General features: G+C 56.9%; 1 protein-coding gene across 4 annotated transcripts in view; it reads right to left on the bottom strand.

Moving 5' to 3' along the window:
• IQGAP3 (IQ motif containing GTPase activating protein 3) overlaps positions 1-14,915 on the bottom strand; it is a 35,528-nt gene that overhangs the window by 20,094 nt on the left and 519 nt on the right. Inside the window, exons 1-12 of one of the 4 annotated variants that reach the window (XM_045048390.1) lie at positions 14,278-14,296; positions 12,794-12,881; positions 8,273-8,429; positions 7,677-7,754; positions 6,301-6,377; positions 5,576-5,643; positions 5,374-5,487; positions 4,977-5,155; positions 4,239-4,317; positions 3,525-3,688; positions 3,017-3,104; positions 1,304-1,467 (exon numbers count right to left, since the gene is read on the bottom strand). In XM_045048390.1, the coding sequence (XP_044904325.1) occupies positions 1,304-1,467; positions 3,017-3,104; positions 3,525-3,688; positions 4,239-4,317; positions 4,977-5,155; positions 5,374-5,487; positions 5,576-5,643; positions 6,301-6,377; positions 7,677-7,754; positions 8,273-8,429; positions 12,794-12,858 (1,233 nt within the window). In that variant the 5' untranslated portion in view covers positions 12,859-12,881; positions 14,278-14,296. Of the gene's footprint in view, positions 1-1,303; positions 1,468-3,016; positions 3,105-3,524; positions 3,689-4,238; positions 4,318-4,976; positions 5,156-5,373; positions 5,488-5,575; positions 5,644-6,300; positions 6,378-7,676; positions 7,755-8,272; positions 8,430-8,757; positions 8,777-12,793; positions 12,882-14,277; positions 14,297-14,915 lie in introns of those variants that run through there. The other 3 variants (XM_006943075.5, XM_045048391.1, XM_045048392.1) reach the window with 3 other exon arrangements.

Here is a 14,915-nt window from a genome sequence, read left to right as displayed (position 1 = left end):
TCCCACATCCCAGTCTCTATCCCAAGCCCCAACTCATTCGCTAATTCACTGTGCCCAACACTGAGTGTGCTCACCGTGTGCTCAGTGGGTAAATGCTCCACACACACTCACTCTGTCCTCGTAACAGGCCAGCGAGGGAGGTACCGTTAATGTCCCCACTTTGCAGATGAGCACACAGTGTAAGTTGAAGCTAGCCACCTGGTTCCAGAGCCCACGCTCAGCCAGAGAGACGCACCGACTCCCTTCTGATTCCTGGCACACGCCAGGGAGGGCGCAAGGCCCCGGGAGACAGAGAGGGGGACACAGGGCCCCTCCACACGGCACCACACGCCCCGCTTCCCGGCCCAGCTTTCTCCTCCCTTCCAAACACCTGCGCGTGCTGTTCCCTCCTTCTAGAGCACCTCCCTGTCCCGTACAGAAGGAGTACGGCAGATAAGGGTCACAGCAGCTGAGCTCATATACCGGGGTCACTTCTAAGCACGTGCGGTGACGCGTGTAGCCCTCACAACAATCCTGTGGGGAATTATGTTATTGTTCCCATTTCACACATGAATTGAAGAGCAGACAAGGAACTAACGCCCAAGGTCGCACAGTGAGGACACAGCAGAGCCAGAAGCCGACTCCCGCTCTGCCGTCCGTGGCCCGGGTCACCGCGCGTCACCTCCTAGGGCTCGCCTTCTCTGCCTCGTACTGCAGTCACCGGTATGGAGACCGTGCCCTTCCCGAAGGCCATGACTGGGGTCGTGCTCTAAACTTCCCTCTGTGGGTAGGATTCTCCACGGGTCTCCTCTCTTCCAGGAAGCCTTCCCGGACTTACCCCAGCTCTGCTCCCTCCATTTCCTAGTCTGAAGTCCTCTGCCACTGACACCATCCGTTTCTCCCTCCCTGTGACTATCTGGACCCTCAGGTGTGTTCCAACTCCTGCAGGGACTGGGACTTCCCTGCAGGAGGGCTCTGTCACCTCCATGTCTCGGAAGCCATCTGGACAGGGGTGAGGGGGCACACAGAGGTGACAGGCACAGACTTCCACGCAGCCGGCTTAGCACGCCTTCTCAGCACTGCCGGCCACGGCCGTCAGGAACCGTATCCACCTCTGCGCCTCAGTTCCCTCACCTCTAAATGGAAATCTTCCTCACCCACCAGGGTTCTAGCAAGGATCAGTGACCGTGTAGGGCAGCGTCCGCTCAAGAGTGCTAGCTACTAGGAGAGCTCAGGATCCCTCCGAGGGTGCTCTGCACGGACCACCCCGGGCCCCCCCCACTGCTTAGGACGCGGGGGCAGGACCCTCGTTTCTGGGGCTCACCCCTCCCTGCTGCTGCTGGAGCACTGCCAGCTCCTGCTGGTACACAGCCGGGGCGCGGGGGCACACCGGAGGCAGCCGGGCTTCTGGGCACATCAGCTCCGCCACCGTGTCAGCCGCCACTCCCCTCCGGATGGCTCCGTTGATCCTGCACACGGCCTGGAGCGCTGCAGGGGAGGGGGGAGAGGGCTGTACGGGCCGGGCGTCCAGGGCCCGTCCTAGTCTCCCGGCTGACTGGCTTCTGCTGGGGTACCCGAGGGGGAAACGCCTCTTCAAAACCGTTCTGCCTTCTGCTAGGTCCAGAACGAGCTTCTAAGTGTGTGTGAGGGAGGGGTGCCGAGTCACTTTGCGAGGCACCGAAAGAAGCAGTGCGTCAGGCCCAGAGACGGAGCAGCTTGGCGGGTGGCAGAGCGGCCGCCTTGGCGGGGGGAGGCGCAGGGGCGGTGGACACAAGACCGGCAGGAGGCTACGGGGCACGGCTAAGAAGAGGTCAGTCAAGGGCTCCAGGGGCCACATCTCGCCGACAGCACAGAGGGGCAGGTGGAGCCGCTTGGGCCACAAGGGGCAGGAGCGAGCTTGGAGGGGCCACGGGGCACCAGCGGGGTTTCCGATTTCAAACACCGGGGCTTGGGAAGTGCCGAGCAGATGCAGGCCCTGCTATCAGGATGCATCCCCTGGGGAGAAGGGTCCAAAGACACCGGCCACTCCGTGCCAGCGCTGCCTCCCGCCCCCAGAGCTCTGGCAGCCGGGGAAGGAGGGGTCCTGGTGGGAGACGGGGGACGGAAGGGGCAGAGGCGGCGCTGACGGATGCCATCACCCGCTTTCCACGGGTGAAAGTGCACAAGGAAAGCAGCCTGGACGACCGAAGGGCTGGCAGCGGGACAGCGAGGGAAGGACGGGCTGTCCGACCGGGCGGAATGGGCGTGTGACAAGAGGAGGGGGCACCGGAGGCCTCATCTGCCTCACGGAGCATATGGGACCGAAGTCCAGGCCGAGTCAGGGAAGAGGCCAGGAAGGCCCGAAGACACGCGACACAGAGGTGAGCGTCTCACGCCCGTACGCGACTTCTAACGGCAGGTCAGGACGGAGTTACACGGCTGAAACGGGGCTGGTGGCCACAGGCTGTGGCACCCCCCTCCCCCCCCCAACTCTGCTTCACTTCACCCCTGCCACACGCTGACCTCCCGGGAGGGACACGATCACCAGGCCACACTCCTCTAATAAAAAATTGTATTTGTATGTGAAGTTTTGTTTTTCAGTTGGCTTCATGCCCAGCGTGGGGCCCAGTGGGGGGCTTGAACTCACGACCCCAAGATCAAGACCTGAGCGGAGCTGGACACTTAACCGACTGAGTCACCTAGGTGTCCCTGTAGATAATGTTTTTAAGGGAAAGTGAGCTGATCATGAGTTTCTCACTACAGTCGAGAGGCAAGGACTCAAGCAGGTTGAAACCGTCCAGATACAGGGCAAGTGCCCTTGAAGGAAACTGTCTGCCCCAGGAGCCGGCCTGATGCAGGACTGACTGTCCTTACCCCTAAGGCCTTAAGGAACCCGTCTGTAGTGTGCATGCAGGCAGCCTGGGCCCGGGCACACCAGGGAGGGGAGAGGGCCCGCTGGAAACGTGGGCAGCAGTTTGCATCACCCTACACACCCCTATACAGAAGCCGGCCGAGGGTTAGATGCCGCAGTGAAGGCCTCAGCCTGGAAGTGACTTACTGGCTTGCTCCTGATAACCCTTCACGTTGGCTGCAGCCACACCAGCTTGGACCTCCTCCTTTTCCAGAAGATCCACCAGGCCCAACTCCTGGGGAGGGGAAGAGGTGATGTAGGAGAGAGCTCTCACAGGAGCTGCCCTCACGGGCTCCCAGGCCCACCCACCCCCACCTCCCTGCCTCTAAGTCTGGCTCTTTCTTACGCAGCAGGCACTGAACTAACAACACAGGCAGCACGAGGAGAGTGTCATGGAGAAAGCCAATGGCAGCGAGGACGAGATCTCTCGTCGCTGAGGCCCCCATTCGGCCATGGGGGAGCACGTCACTGCTCGCCGGCTGCCCCCGGGGACCCCTTGGTCAGTCTGGGCCATCAGGCTTTGGGGTGATGTAACCATTTACACACATAGTCAGCACTTACTGAATACAAGGAGGGGACGGAGGGGATGCCTAAGGAAGAGGCGGTCCCCATCCCACAGCAGACAGACAGAGCAGGGAGCAGGTAATCAGCTGACCTGTGCCTTCTGTTCTCTGTCTGAGCTCAGCTGTTCCAGGTACCAGTCAGCAAAGTCTCTCCTCACTCCGCGCAGGGCCAGGGCAGGGTCATGAAGGGCCTCGAGCAAGGCCCCAGGGCTCTGTCTCTCCAGGGCATCATCAACAACTTCTAGAGCCCCATGGACTGCAAAGACCAAGACCCCATAATGAACAATGTGCAGAAGCCCAGCTGGTCCACCCCAGACCTGCCCTGTTCTTCCTGCCCAGCATGACCCCCCACCCTAAACCTTGATCTTGGCAGCCTCCCCTCCTCCCCATCCCAGACGGGGAGGACATCCTGACCCCAACAGGCAGATGCCCACTCCATCCTGGGCCTCCAAACAGCCCCTCCTGCCCTCGTGTCCGCCCCACCCCGTCCATTCCTCGCAGCTCCTTCTCCCAGGACCCCGGGCCAGCTGCCCTTCTAGCAGCAAGAGCTGGAAGGTCTGTCCTTTGCCTCTGCCCTGTCCATGGATCTCCATTCAAACAGAAACCCCCCGGACAGGGTCACTTCTCCGGACAGCGAGAGCCGAAAAGCAACACACACCCTGCTGTTTGACTTTGGTCTTTCCCTGAGACCAGGGTTGGCCCAAGTGAGGCTACAGGGCCTCTGGCCTGAGAGCTATCCCTGAACCTCCCGATGCGGGGGCTTGCCCTGGGAGCACCCTGAAGCCCTCCTGACCCAGGTCTCTTACCGTTGACGTGGTTGATGTGCCCCTGGATTTCAGCCTGAGTCAGGTAGCAGTCATATATGTCCCAGCTTTCTCCACCATCCTGCAAGGACCATGCCGAAAGGGAGACCTGGGAAACCAGCTCAGTCCTCTCCTGCTCCCCCCTCCCTGTCTCCAATTCTTCCCTCCCCTGGGCGCCTTCCCAGGCCAAAGGTCAGCCTGGTCAGGAGGAATCTGGGGCTGCCTGGGGGGCTCAGTCGGTTGAGCGTCCAACTTCGGCTCAGGTCATGATCTCACGGTTCATGAGTTCGAGCCCCATGTCGGGCTCTGTGCTGACAGCTCAGAGCCTGGAGCCTGCTTCGGATTCGGTGTCTCCCTCTCTCTCTGTCCCTCCCCTGCTTGCACTCTGTCTCTCAAAAATATATAAACATTAAAAAAAAAAAAGAAGAAGAAGGAATCTGGAGAACCCCTGGGTTCAAGCCCTTGGCATGGACACGGTTAAGTCAAATCTCCTGTCCAGTCTTGGCCAGTTCTACGTCCCCACCTCAGCCCGGCCAGAAGATCCAGTCCCCAGAACCCGTCTCCCGCCTTCTCTCCTGAATCCTCATCCCTGGGTGCCTCCTCTGCTTCTCTACAACAACCAACAAGCGTTTCTCTCAGCAACTCTGGGGCGTGGAGACAGGATGTGTCGGAGTCCTGTCCGCCGGAGGCCTTCTGGGCCACCCCGCTCTCCATGCCTGCACAGCAAAGGCTCCTCCTTACTCGGGTCTGGGCGCTGGCAGTCTTCTCTGCCTTGGCCTGGGCCAGCAGCTCCTGGTAGATGGCTGCCAGAGGCTCTCGAAGATTCTCCAGCAGAGCACTGGGATTCCGCAAGGCAGCCAGGGTGTCCTCAACCACCCCTCGCTCCACCGCCTCATTGATGGCGAGGACCGCCGCGTGGACTGGGAGGGGCATGGAGACAAGGTCAGGAGGCCAGAACAAACCCCAGACCGCCGCAGCGCGACCAGCCACAGGCCACCCTGACACCATTCCCCTTTTCCATCCAGAGGGCCGCGCAAACCAGGTCACCTCACAGATGACAGCCAGAATGCATTGGAGGCTTGGAGTCTGCCCTTTCATACAGAGCCCACCCCCCAGCAGGGCAGAGCCACACCCCTACCTGCAGCTTCATCCACTGACAGCTCATTGGCCAGAATGCCCCCGATCTTGCTGAAGGCCGGCAGCTGGAGGCCATATTTGGCCAGTTCAGAGGCCATGTTGCTAAGTTCCTCGGCTGCAATGACACCACAGGTGCCTTTCCTCAGGGCCAGAGCCCCCAAGACCCTGCCCGCACGAGCGGCTGGGGAAGGAGCTGGGCTCACCTGAGAATTTCACTTTCCCGTAGAGATCATGTATCTGAGGGGCCAGTCCCAGCCGGAAGAGGAAGAGACTGGAAGAGAATGGAAGGCGTTGGGGCCTATTTATTCTGACACGGTCTGCAGGAGATGCCACAGGGACCTGGACAGGGAGCCCACCACACCTGCTCCCAAGTCCCCCCAGTCCACGGGGAGCGATGTTACTGGAAGTCAGGCCGAGGCAAGCGCTACAGAAGGTAAGTACGATGCTCGAGAGGCCAGGGGGCATCGGGACTTCACAGAGAAGGGCACACTGCAGTTACCAGACGGACACAGAGGGTAAGGCAAGCAGAGACCCGCAGAGCTGGGCGGGCTTAAAAGGACGTGGGAAATGAAGTCAGGACGAGACGACACGACAGACGCAGGAACTGGTCGGCCGCTTTAAGCTCTAGCCAGCTGGATGCTGATGGCCGCTTCTGAGAAGAACCAAACAGCCTGAACGTTCCCGCTAGGTGAGCTGCGTGTGACGCTCTTGACGGCTCGTTTTGCTTCCTTTGGGCCCCAGGCACACACTGAAGACCCTTCCCTCCTGCCCTTTTCCTTCACCCCTGCGGGTCACACACAAACGTGCGCATAAATCTACGCACAACTGCAAAACTCTGAAGTCTCACTCTCCTGAGAAGCGCCTGCCTTCCTTCCTGCGGCCATGTTTCCTGTATCCACCTGGAAGACGGAAGTCTGGGGCCTCTCACCTGAGGGCATGGATGCAGTAGACCACCCGGGGCATGTTCTTCTTGTCATAGATGTCTGTGGTCTCCGGGAAGAAGGTCTGGAGGGGAAAGCAGCTGGTTACTGCCGCTGGAAACGTGAAGCAGCACCAGCTCTGGAGAGAGGGGCTGGGGCATGGGTCTTCCTCTCTGACCCGGGGAGATACTCTTTTGTTGCCTGGGGCTTCGAAGTCGGCCTCCCCAACCTCTGACAGCCAGCACTGTGGCCACACACACCAAGTGTTAAAGAAAGCGAGCCGAGGCCCAGGCGCAGACGCACATCGCCGGATTCACGGGACACAGGCAAGACTATTGCGGTTAGAGGATGCAGGCCGTGTCCTCCGGGAGAAAGAGGCCCCCTGCGCATCCCGTAGACACAGCGAGCCTGTGCCCCTGTGGACTCTCGCCAGGCAGGCGGCATGCTGGGGGGCCGGCCGTGCTCCCTCGGAAGGCCCAAAGAGGCACACGCTGTCCAGGACCACCGAGGGCACAGGGCGTTCGTCCCTGTCTCTGGGCCACGGGCCTCTGATCAGTGGGGTCCCCTCGAAGAACTGAGTCCTCCCTCCAAGACACGGCGTCCCATTCCGCCTGGCGACTCCCATGAGGTCGAAGCTCAAAACCTCTTGGTTACTTCAGGGTCACAGGAAGGACCCAATCTAGAGACTTAACAGCGTTCCAGCCTCACTGAGGACAGCTGGCCCCTGTTACTCCTGCCTCCCACCAAAGTCCCCTTACTGCTGCTTCCTTGTCGCACAGTTGCCTGTAAGAAGAACCCTGCAGAGTCCTATCATGCCTTAGTTGGTACAGTTCCTTAGGAGTCATAAAGGGAACCCACGCACATCACCCGGTCCTCCTGACAGCCTCCCGGGGTACACAGGGCAGGGATCACCATCCCCATTTCACAGTCAAGTAACATGCTGAGACCCAAAGGGCAAGGGGACGTGCCGCGTGTGGCCAACAGGGGACCCGGGCCCGGGCCTCCAAGTCCACCACCAGGGGATGTGGCCCGTAGCAAGCCCACATCACGCCACGAAATTCTGGTGGAAGCCTGGCTAAATATGCATCCCCTGCGTTGCACGGGGGCCTCGCTCACTAATGGGGACAGTGCAGCTTAGGTCAGGGGGCCTTCACCTCCCTCCACTTCCCTCGCCCACAGGAAGTAGAGGCAGAGACCAAGTAACGTGGTTCAAAGACAGACACCTGCAGGCAATTTAAACCCTCAGGTTAAGTTAGCTAAGGAGACACGTGCTGACGAGGGCTGAAGGACCCGGGGAGACAAAGCGTGCGTGGTGGGGGTGGGGGTGGGGGTGGGGGGCCGGTGGAGAGTAAAGATGCACCCCAGTCTCGAGGCCCAGCGTTACCGAAGGCAGGCCGACGTGGGCTATGGCCGACAGCCAGAAGTTGATGTTGTCTGTGTGGCGGAAATGCAAGCCAGTTGCCTGAAAGGGAAGGAAAGAGAAGAGAATCTATTTCTACGGTTCTCAGAGCTCCCCACGGGCACAGCCCAGACCGCGGCTTGGAGATCTGAAGGGCGGGGTGGGGGGTGGGGAGCCAGCGGACCCTGCCCTGCAGATTTCCCATACTCCGTCCCCCGACCCTCCAGGAGAGAGTCACAGACGGAAGCCACCAGGAACGGATGACCCAGCAGGACGTTTGGGAAGGACGGCAGACGGGGGATCAACAACCTAGTAAGGCTTCCTAGTAAAGGGGAGTCCAGAGTGAGGCGGGAAGGAGACAGGGCTGTGCCGGCCAGAGCGTGGCGAAGGGGCGGCGCGTCCAGGAAGTAGCCTCACGGCGGCAAAGCCCCCAGGCCTCTGAGCGTAGACTTGGGTAGACCAGTTTGCTCAGAAGCCTCGTGGCAGGGGCAGCCCAGGGCCCACCTAGCAAGAGTCCCTTGTTGCTAAGGAGAAGGGCAAGCAAGAGGAAGCCGGTAGAAGGGAGAGGCCTCCCGCCCCACCTGGTACCGCAGCTGCTCCACATCATAGATCTTCTTCAAGGGGACCACGGCGGGCGCAAAACAGTGGCCCAGCTTGGCCAGCAGCACCCCGTTCCGGAGGCTCTCCTCCAGCTCCACGGGGGGAGGAAGCTCCTCCTTCAGGCAGGCCTCCATCCAGCTGAAAGCACCAGAGCAGGGCTGTGCCTGCCACCCACCCTGGCCCAGCTCCCGCCCCTCCCCCGGCTCCCCTCCCTGCCCGCTGTCTGGGTGCTCCCACCTCACCCCAAGCCGCCCCGGACACTGGGATGGCCAGTCCTCAGCCCCCTCCACCCCTGAAGCTCCTCCCGGTCAGATCCGGAACCCGCGCATCCCCGGTGTGGTTCAAACGGGCCAGAACCTCCCGCTCGGTCCGGTCACGCAGGCCTGCCGGCCACACCGCATCTGTCATCCTGCGTGTTTTCTGGGAACCCGGGTACTGAAGGGTTCTGTCCGCCCCAGCGACCTACACAGCTCATAGCCCAGCTTGGAGGACGACGAGGGTAGTGGGGAACCCCCAGGCTTGGTGGGAGGGGAGCAGCACACAGGGCCAGGAAGGCCACAGCCCTCCGAGTCAGAAGTCCCGCTTTCCACACCATCCCCCACTTCGCCTTCGGAGCCTCACTCGTACAACTTGCAAAATGAAGAGAACGCGACCCGTACTGTCTCTGCCTCGGCAGTAAGTGAGCTAACGAGAGCGAAAGTGCTGGGGACAGAAACGTAAAGCATCATTATCACCGATGGTCGCGCGAGGGGCGCAAGGGAGAGCGTAAGCGATCTTCAGATGGCCTTTCCAGGCTTCTCCCTGTACGACGTCTACAGGAAAGTGTCTGTTTCCAGAGCGAGCCAGTCACACTGCGCTGCACTCCGTGCCTTCCCTGCCACAGATGCCTGCTTTCCTGTCCACTCATGCTATCTGTTTTCCTGGAGAAGATTAAAAATACGCTATTGATTAAAAGGACAGAATGAAGCATTTTCTGCTGCCTTAGAGCCCACATCCATTTACAGGAAACACGGGTACAGAGGAACAAGCTGGCTGAAGCAAGGAAGAAAACAGACAAACCCAGGAGGGGAGATGAGCCACGGGGCACATGAGCCGGTTTCTTCACCGAGTCCGTGACGTAAAGAACTGAAAAGGGGAGGCGGGTCATCCTGGATTAAAGAAGATGTAAGAGACACAACGTCGGATACAATATGTGAGCGTTTCAGATCCTTATTTGAATAAGCCAGCTGAAAAACAGGCTATTTTTTTCAGACAATCAGGAAAATTTGAAAATGGCCTGGGTATGGACCTTCCCGGGATCGATGGAGGACTTCTTTGGCTATTATAATAGCATCGTGGTTAGTATGTAAGCAGATGTCCACACACTTTAGAGACAGGCAAGGACGTGTGTAGGGGGATAAGAGGACGGGGTGTTGTCTTTGTCCGCAGCGTGACCGTCTCCGTGGAAAATCGGAAAGAAGGCGACACAAAGCCTCCGGGACCCAGTAAGGAGCGCAGCAAAGCTGCGGGACGCGGGCTTAATACGCTGAAGTCAACCACTGTCCCATATACTGCAGCGAACAGTGGGGTTTGAAAAACACACACGGTTCCCATCAGCACCCCCAAAATGAAATACTTAGGTCTAAGTCTAACAAAATACGTACAAGATCTCTGAGGAAAACTACGAAACCCTGATGAACAAAATCAACGGAAAACCACACTACGTGGAAGACGCCCACGTCCTGTACCGTGAGGACGCCAGCTCTTCCCGGCTGGATCCACACGCTCGGAGCCATCCCGAACGAACTGCCAGCCAGTTACGCTGTGGATAGCAAGACCCTGATCCTAAAGCCTGTATGCGGAGCCTGAAGGACCAGGAGAGCCAACACGACATTGCAGGAGAAGAACAGAGTTGGAAGACGGACGAGACCCAACTTAGCCACAGGAATCGAGGCAGTGTGAAAAAACAGACAGACCAACGGGACAGGATGCAGAGCCCAGAAACAGACCCACGTAAACACAGCCAGCTGATCTTTGACAGAGGAGCAAAGGCGATCCGATGGAGCAGAGATCATCTCCTCAACAAATGGCACTGGAACAGCGGGACGTCCACACGCAAAAGAAATCCATCCAGAGGCTGACTTCACACCCTTCACAAAAATCAACTCAAAAGGGATCATCAGCTTAAATGTAAAATGCAGAACTATAAAACCCCTCGAAGATAACACGGGGGAAACCTAGGTGACCTTGGGTGTGGCGATAACTTTTTTTTTTTTTTTAAGTAATCTTCGTACCCGACGTGGGGCTCAAACTCACGACCCCGAGATCAAAGGTCACATGCTTCACCGACTGAGCCAGCCAGGCACCCCTGGCAATGACTTTTTAAATATAATGCCAAAGGCACAGTCGTTGAAAAAAAATAATTGGCCAGCTGGACTTAATTAAAATGAAAAACTTCTGCTCCAGAAAAGACAATGTCAAGAGAATGAGAAGACGAGACACGCTCTGGGAGAAAATATTTGCAAAACGCACATCTGATAAAAGACCAGTATCTGAAATACACAAAGAACGGGACGCCTGGCTGGCTCAGTCGGTAGAGCATGTGGCTCCTGATCTCAGGGTTGTGAGTTTGAGTCCTGTGTTGGGTGTGGAGCTTATTAAGAATGAATGAATTGGGCGCCTGGGTGGCGCAGTCGGTTAAGCGTCCGACTTCAGCCAGGTCACGATCTCGCGGTCCGTGAGTTCGAGCCCCGCATCGGGCTCTGGGCTGACGGCTCGGAGCCTGGAGCCTGTTTCCGATTCTGTGTCTCCCTCTCTCTCTGCCCCTCCCCTGTTCATGCTCTGTCTCTCTCTGTCCCAAAAATAAATAAAAAACGTTGAAAAAAAAATTAAAAAAAAAAAAAAAGAATGAATGAATGAATGAATGGAAGCAAGGACTCTTAAAACTCAACAATAAAAGAACAGCTGATTAAAATATGGGCCACAGAGACCCATTAACGAACACCTCACCAAAGACACACAGATGGGAAAGAAGCACAGGAGAGTTGCCCCACTCCATTATGTCACCCGGGAAAAAATGAAATAGAAGCAATGAGATACCACTGCACCTGTTGGAATGACCGCAGTCTGCACACCGTCTACACCCGGTGCCGCAAGGAGGTGCACCACCAGGAGCCCTTGCTCACTGCTGCTGGGAAAGCAAAATGGTGCAGCCGCCTTGGAACACGGCTTGGTGCTTTCTTACAAACCCAGAATTTTCCTATCATACAACCCAGCCGCCTCACCCTGGGTAATTGCCCACAGGAGTTGAAACATATGACCACAGAACAACCTGCATGCAGGGGTGCCTAGGTGGCTCAGTTGGTTGAGCATCCAACTCTCGATCTTGGCTCAGGTCATGATCCCAGGGGTCCTGGGGTCAAACCCTGCATTGGGCTCCGTGCTGAGCATGGAGCCTACTTAAGATTCTCTATCTTCCTCTGCCCCTCCCCCGCTTGTGCTCTCTATAGAGGGATGGATGGATGGATGGATGGATGGATGGATGGATGGATAGATAGATAAAAACCCTGCAGGCAGATGTTTATAGCAGCTTTGATGGTAAATGGCATAGCTTGGAAGCAACCAAGAAGTCCTTCAGTAGGTGATCCCTCTCTGCCTTTCCCCTGATCACACTTTCTCTGTGTCTCTCTCGCTCTCAAAAATAAACTTAAAAGAAAAAAAAGGAATGAGCAGTCAAGCCCTGAAAAGACACGGAGGAATCTCAAACGCACGTCGCTAAGTGAAAGAAGCTAGTCTGCAAAGGCTACGTACCTTATGGTTCCAACTATGGAGAAACGATGGAGACCGTAAAAAAGATAAGTGGTTGCCAGGGGGCGGGATGCGGGGACAAAGAGGCAAAGCATAGAGGATGTTTAGGGCAGTGAACTTACTCCAACACACCACACTGACGGATAACGTCATTCTACGTTTGTGACGCATTCCACAGGGTGTGCAACACCAAGAGTGAACTCCAAGGTAAGCTGCGGGCTTTGGGGGATCATGTGTCAAGGTGAGTTGATCACGTGCAACCAACGTACCACTCTTGGAGATGCTGATAGTGGAGGAGGCTGTGTATGTGTGGGAGCAGGGGGCATATGGGAAATCTCTATCCTCCTCTTAACTTTGAGCCTGAAACTGCTCTAGCAAGATAAAGCCTTAAAACAAGAAGAAAAAAAAAAAAAAAGATGGGGTGCTTGGGGGGCTCGTCCATGAAGCATCTGACTCTTGATCTTGGCTCAGGTCATGATCTCACGGGTTCGTGAATTCGATCCCTGCGTCGGGCTATGAAATGTCAGTGAGTAGGCTACTCTCTCTCTGTTCCTCCCCCGCTAACCTGCTCTCTCTCTAAATAAAAGAGAGAGAGGGGTGCTATTTCAACTCTCCCTCTCCCACAGAATGGACTCCTTTTGCATTGGCTAGGGGCAGGTGCCTGGGGCGGGCAGGGAGGGGACGGGGCTCCAGAAGGAGGCAGCCCCTCCGCTTACCGCTTGGCTTCCTCCAGCCGGCACAGGTACTGATAGGCCACGTTCTGCCGCCTCTGCTCGTCCATTTCCTCGGCTGTGAGGCGTTCATCTGAGGAGTCAGGGGGATAAGGTCAAGGCGGGGAGTGTAGGACAAAGGGCCACAGCACTGAAGCTGCTTCTTAACAGACTTTCTTAGGCAACTCTGCCCAGTGACCTGGAGCACCTCACACGTCGGTGCCCCTCTTCCCGACAGCCCTGCCTCCCATCTCCAGCCCCCACCCCGTAAAGCCGCTCTGGTCAGCACCCGCAACAGGGGGCTCCCCTGTGTCAGAGGTGTTCCCTCCTGTTCCTCTCCAGCCAGCTCCTGACCCCTCCTTCCCCTCCATTTCAAGCCCTTCCCTCGGGGTCTCCCCACACGGATGTCCAGACCCCTCCGTGGCTGGGAACTTAGCTCCTTATTCTATCCCTAATAGCCTCTGAGTTCTCTAAGACCTGGGCCGTGTCGTCCTCCCCAAGGACCCTCCCAGAGACTTAGGCTAACAGGACCAACGGGACTCACCATCCCACAGCCACTCATTCACGTGCTACCTTCTGCATGTCAGGCTCTGGGCTAGCAGACCCTTACTCTCAAGAAACAGGGCACCTGGGTGGCTCAGTAGGTTAAGAGTCCCACTCTTGATTTCGGCTCAGGTCATGATCTCACTGTTTGTGAGATGGAGCCCTCCAGGCTGATAGCGAGGAGCCTGCTTGGGATTCTCTCTCTTCCTCTCTCCTGCCCCTCCCCTGCTCATATACATGCGTGCTCACACACGCGCTCTCTCTCAAAACAAATAAACTTAAAAAAAACAAAGAAACAGGGGCGCCTGGATGGCTCAGTCGGTTAAGTGTCCAACTTCGACTCAGCTCATGATCTCATGCTTCATGAGTTCAAGCCCCACATCAGGCTCTGTGCTGACAGCTGGGAGCCTGGAGCCTGCTTCGGATTCTGTGTCTCCCTCTCTCTCTGCCCCTCCCCTGCTCTCTCTCTCTCTCAAAAAATAAACATTAAAAAAATTTTTAAGAACAAACAGGCAGAAAGGGGCAGAGGGGGAGGTCGTTCAACAAAGGGAATCATGTGGAAAAGGGCACTCACTTGGGATTAAGTGGAAAGAGAGAGAGTTTTAAAAGATCACAAAGCTACCTTTACTCTCCTTTTTGGTATAAGTCACTCGAGGAGGAGAATAATCTCCAAGCTCAATAAAATGCAGACAATATTCTGACCCCAAACTTAAGAACTGGGGTCCCTTAAGTGAGAGAGCACACGTATTGTGCCCTCCCACAGCCCCCTCCTCCTGTCCCCCCACCTCTGGAGTCTCCTTAGGGAAGACAATACAAAACCAGACGCGGTGAGACAAAGTTGCACGCACACACACACACACAAGAAATAAACACAGAGGGCCTGAAAAGAGACAGAGCTGAATCAGTCTGTCTTTGACTCAACACTTCATGCCAATCCTACTCTTTACCTCATTTCCTTATCGTGCATATCCTGCAACATGATTTGGAGGAGGGGCAGGGCTTGTTGGAACCGGCAGTTGAGCAAGTTAAAACACACACACACACACACACACACGCACAAAACCTCTGCGTTCAGATCCGAAAGGCCCAGCCAATCATAGGAAATCCATCGGTTCCCTCCAGGGAGTGTACAAGGAACAAGTGTTGGCTGCTAAGCACGGAAAATCGACCAGTAAGCGAATGACATCACCTCAGAGCCCCGAGCTGAGGGCTGTGTGAGATGGGCGGGGCTTTGGACACTCATGGGTCTTAAAAACAGTCTTCCTGCCCTTCTAAGGTCTGAAACTAGCTTCCCTTCAACAGAACGGAGAACCGGGACTTTGTTTTTTAAACGCTAACGGCAAGGAAGGGGAAGAGGCGGAAGAAGGAGATTTCGCCTTTCATTCAGAAGGTCAAACAGAAACCTTTCTGCCACCAAACCTCCTGACCCCGGTCTCTTTCTCAAGCAGTGTATTTGCAAGCGCGGCCCACGGACTACCTGCCTGATTACGTGGGGTGCGGGAAGCAGCGCAGCGGGCTTGCTACAAACGCAGAGAAGGGCCCCAGTCCAGACCTGCTGGAGCTGAAGCTCTGGGAGAGGGCTGCG

Source organism: Felis catus, chromosome F1, assembly GCF_018350175.1.
Source record: "Felis catus isolate Fca126 chromosome F1, F.catus_Fca126_mat1.0, whole genome shotgun sequence".
NCBI lineage: Eukaryota > Metazoa > Chordata > Mammalia > Carnivora > Felidae > Felis > Felis catus.
The sequence above is the reverse complement of the archived record's forward strand: the minus strand, read 5'-3'. Positions and strand labels throughout refer to the sequence as shown.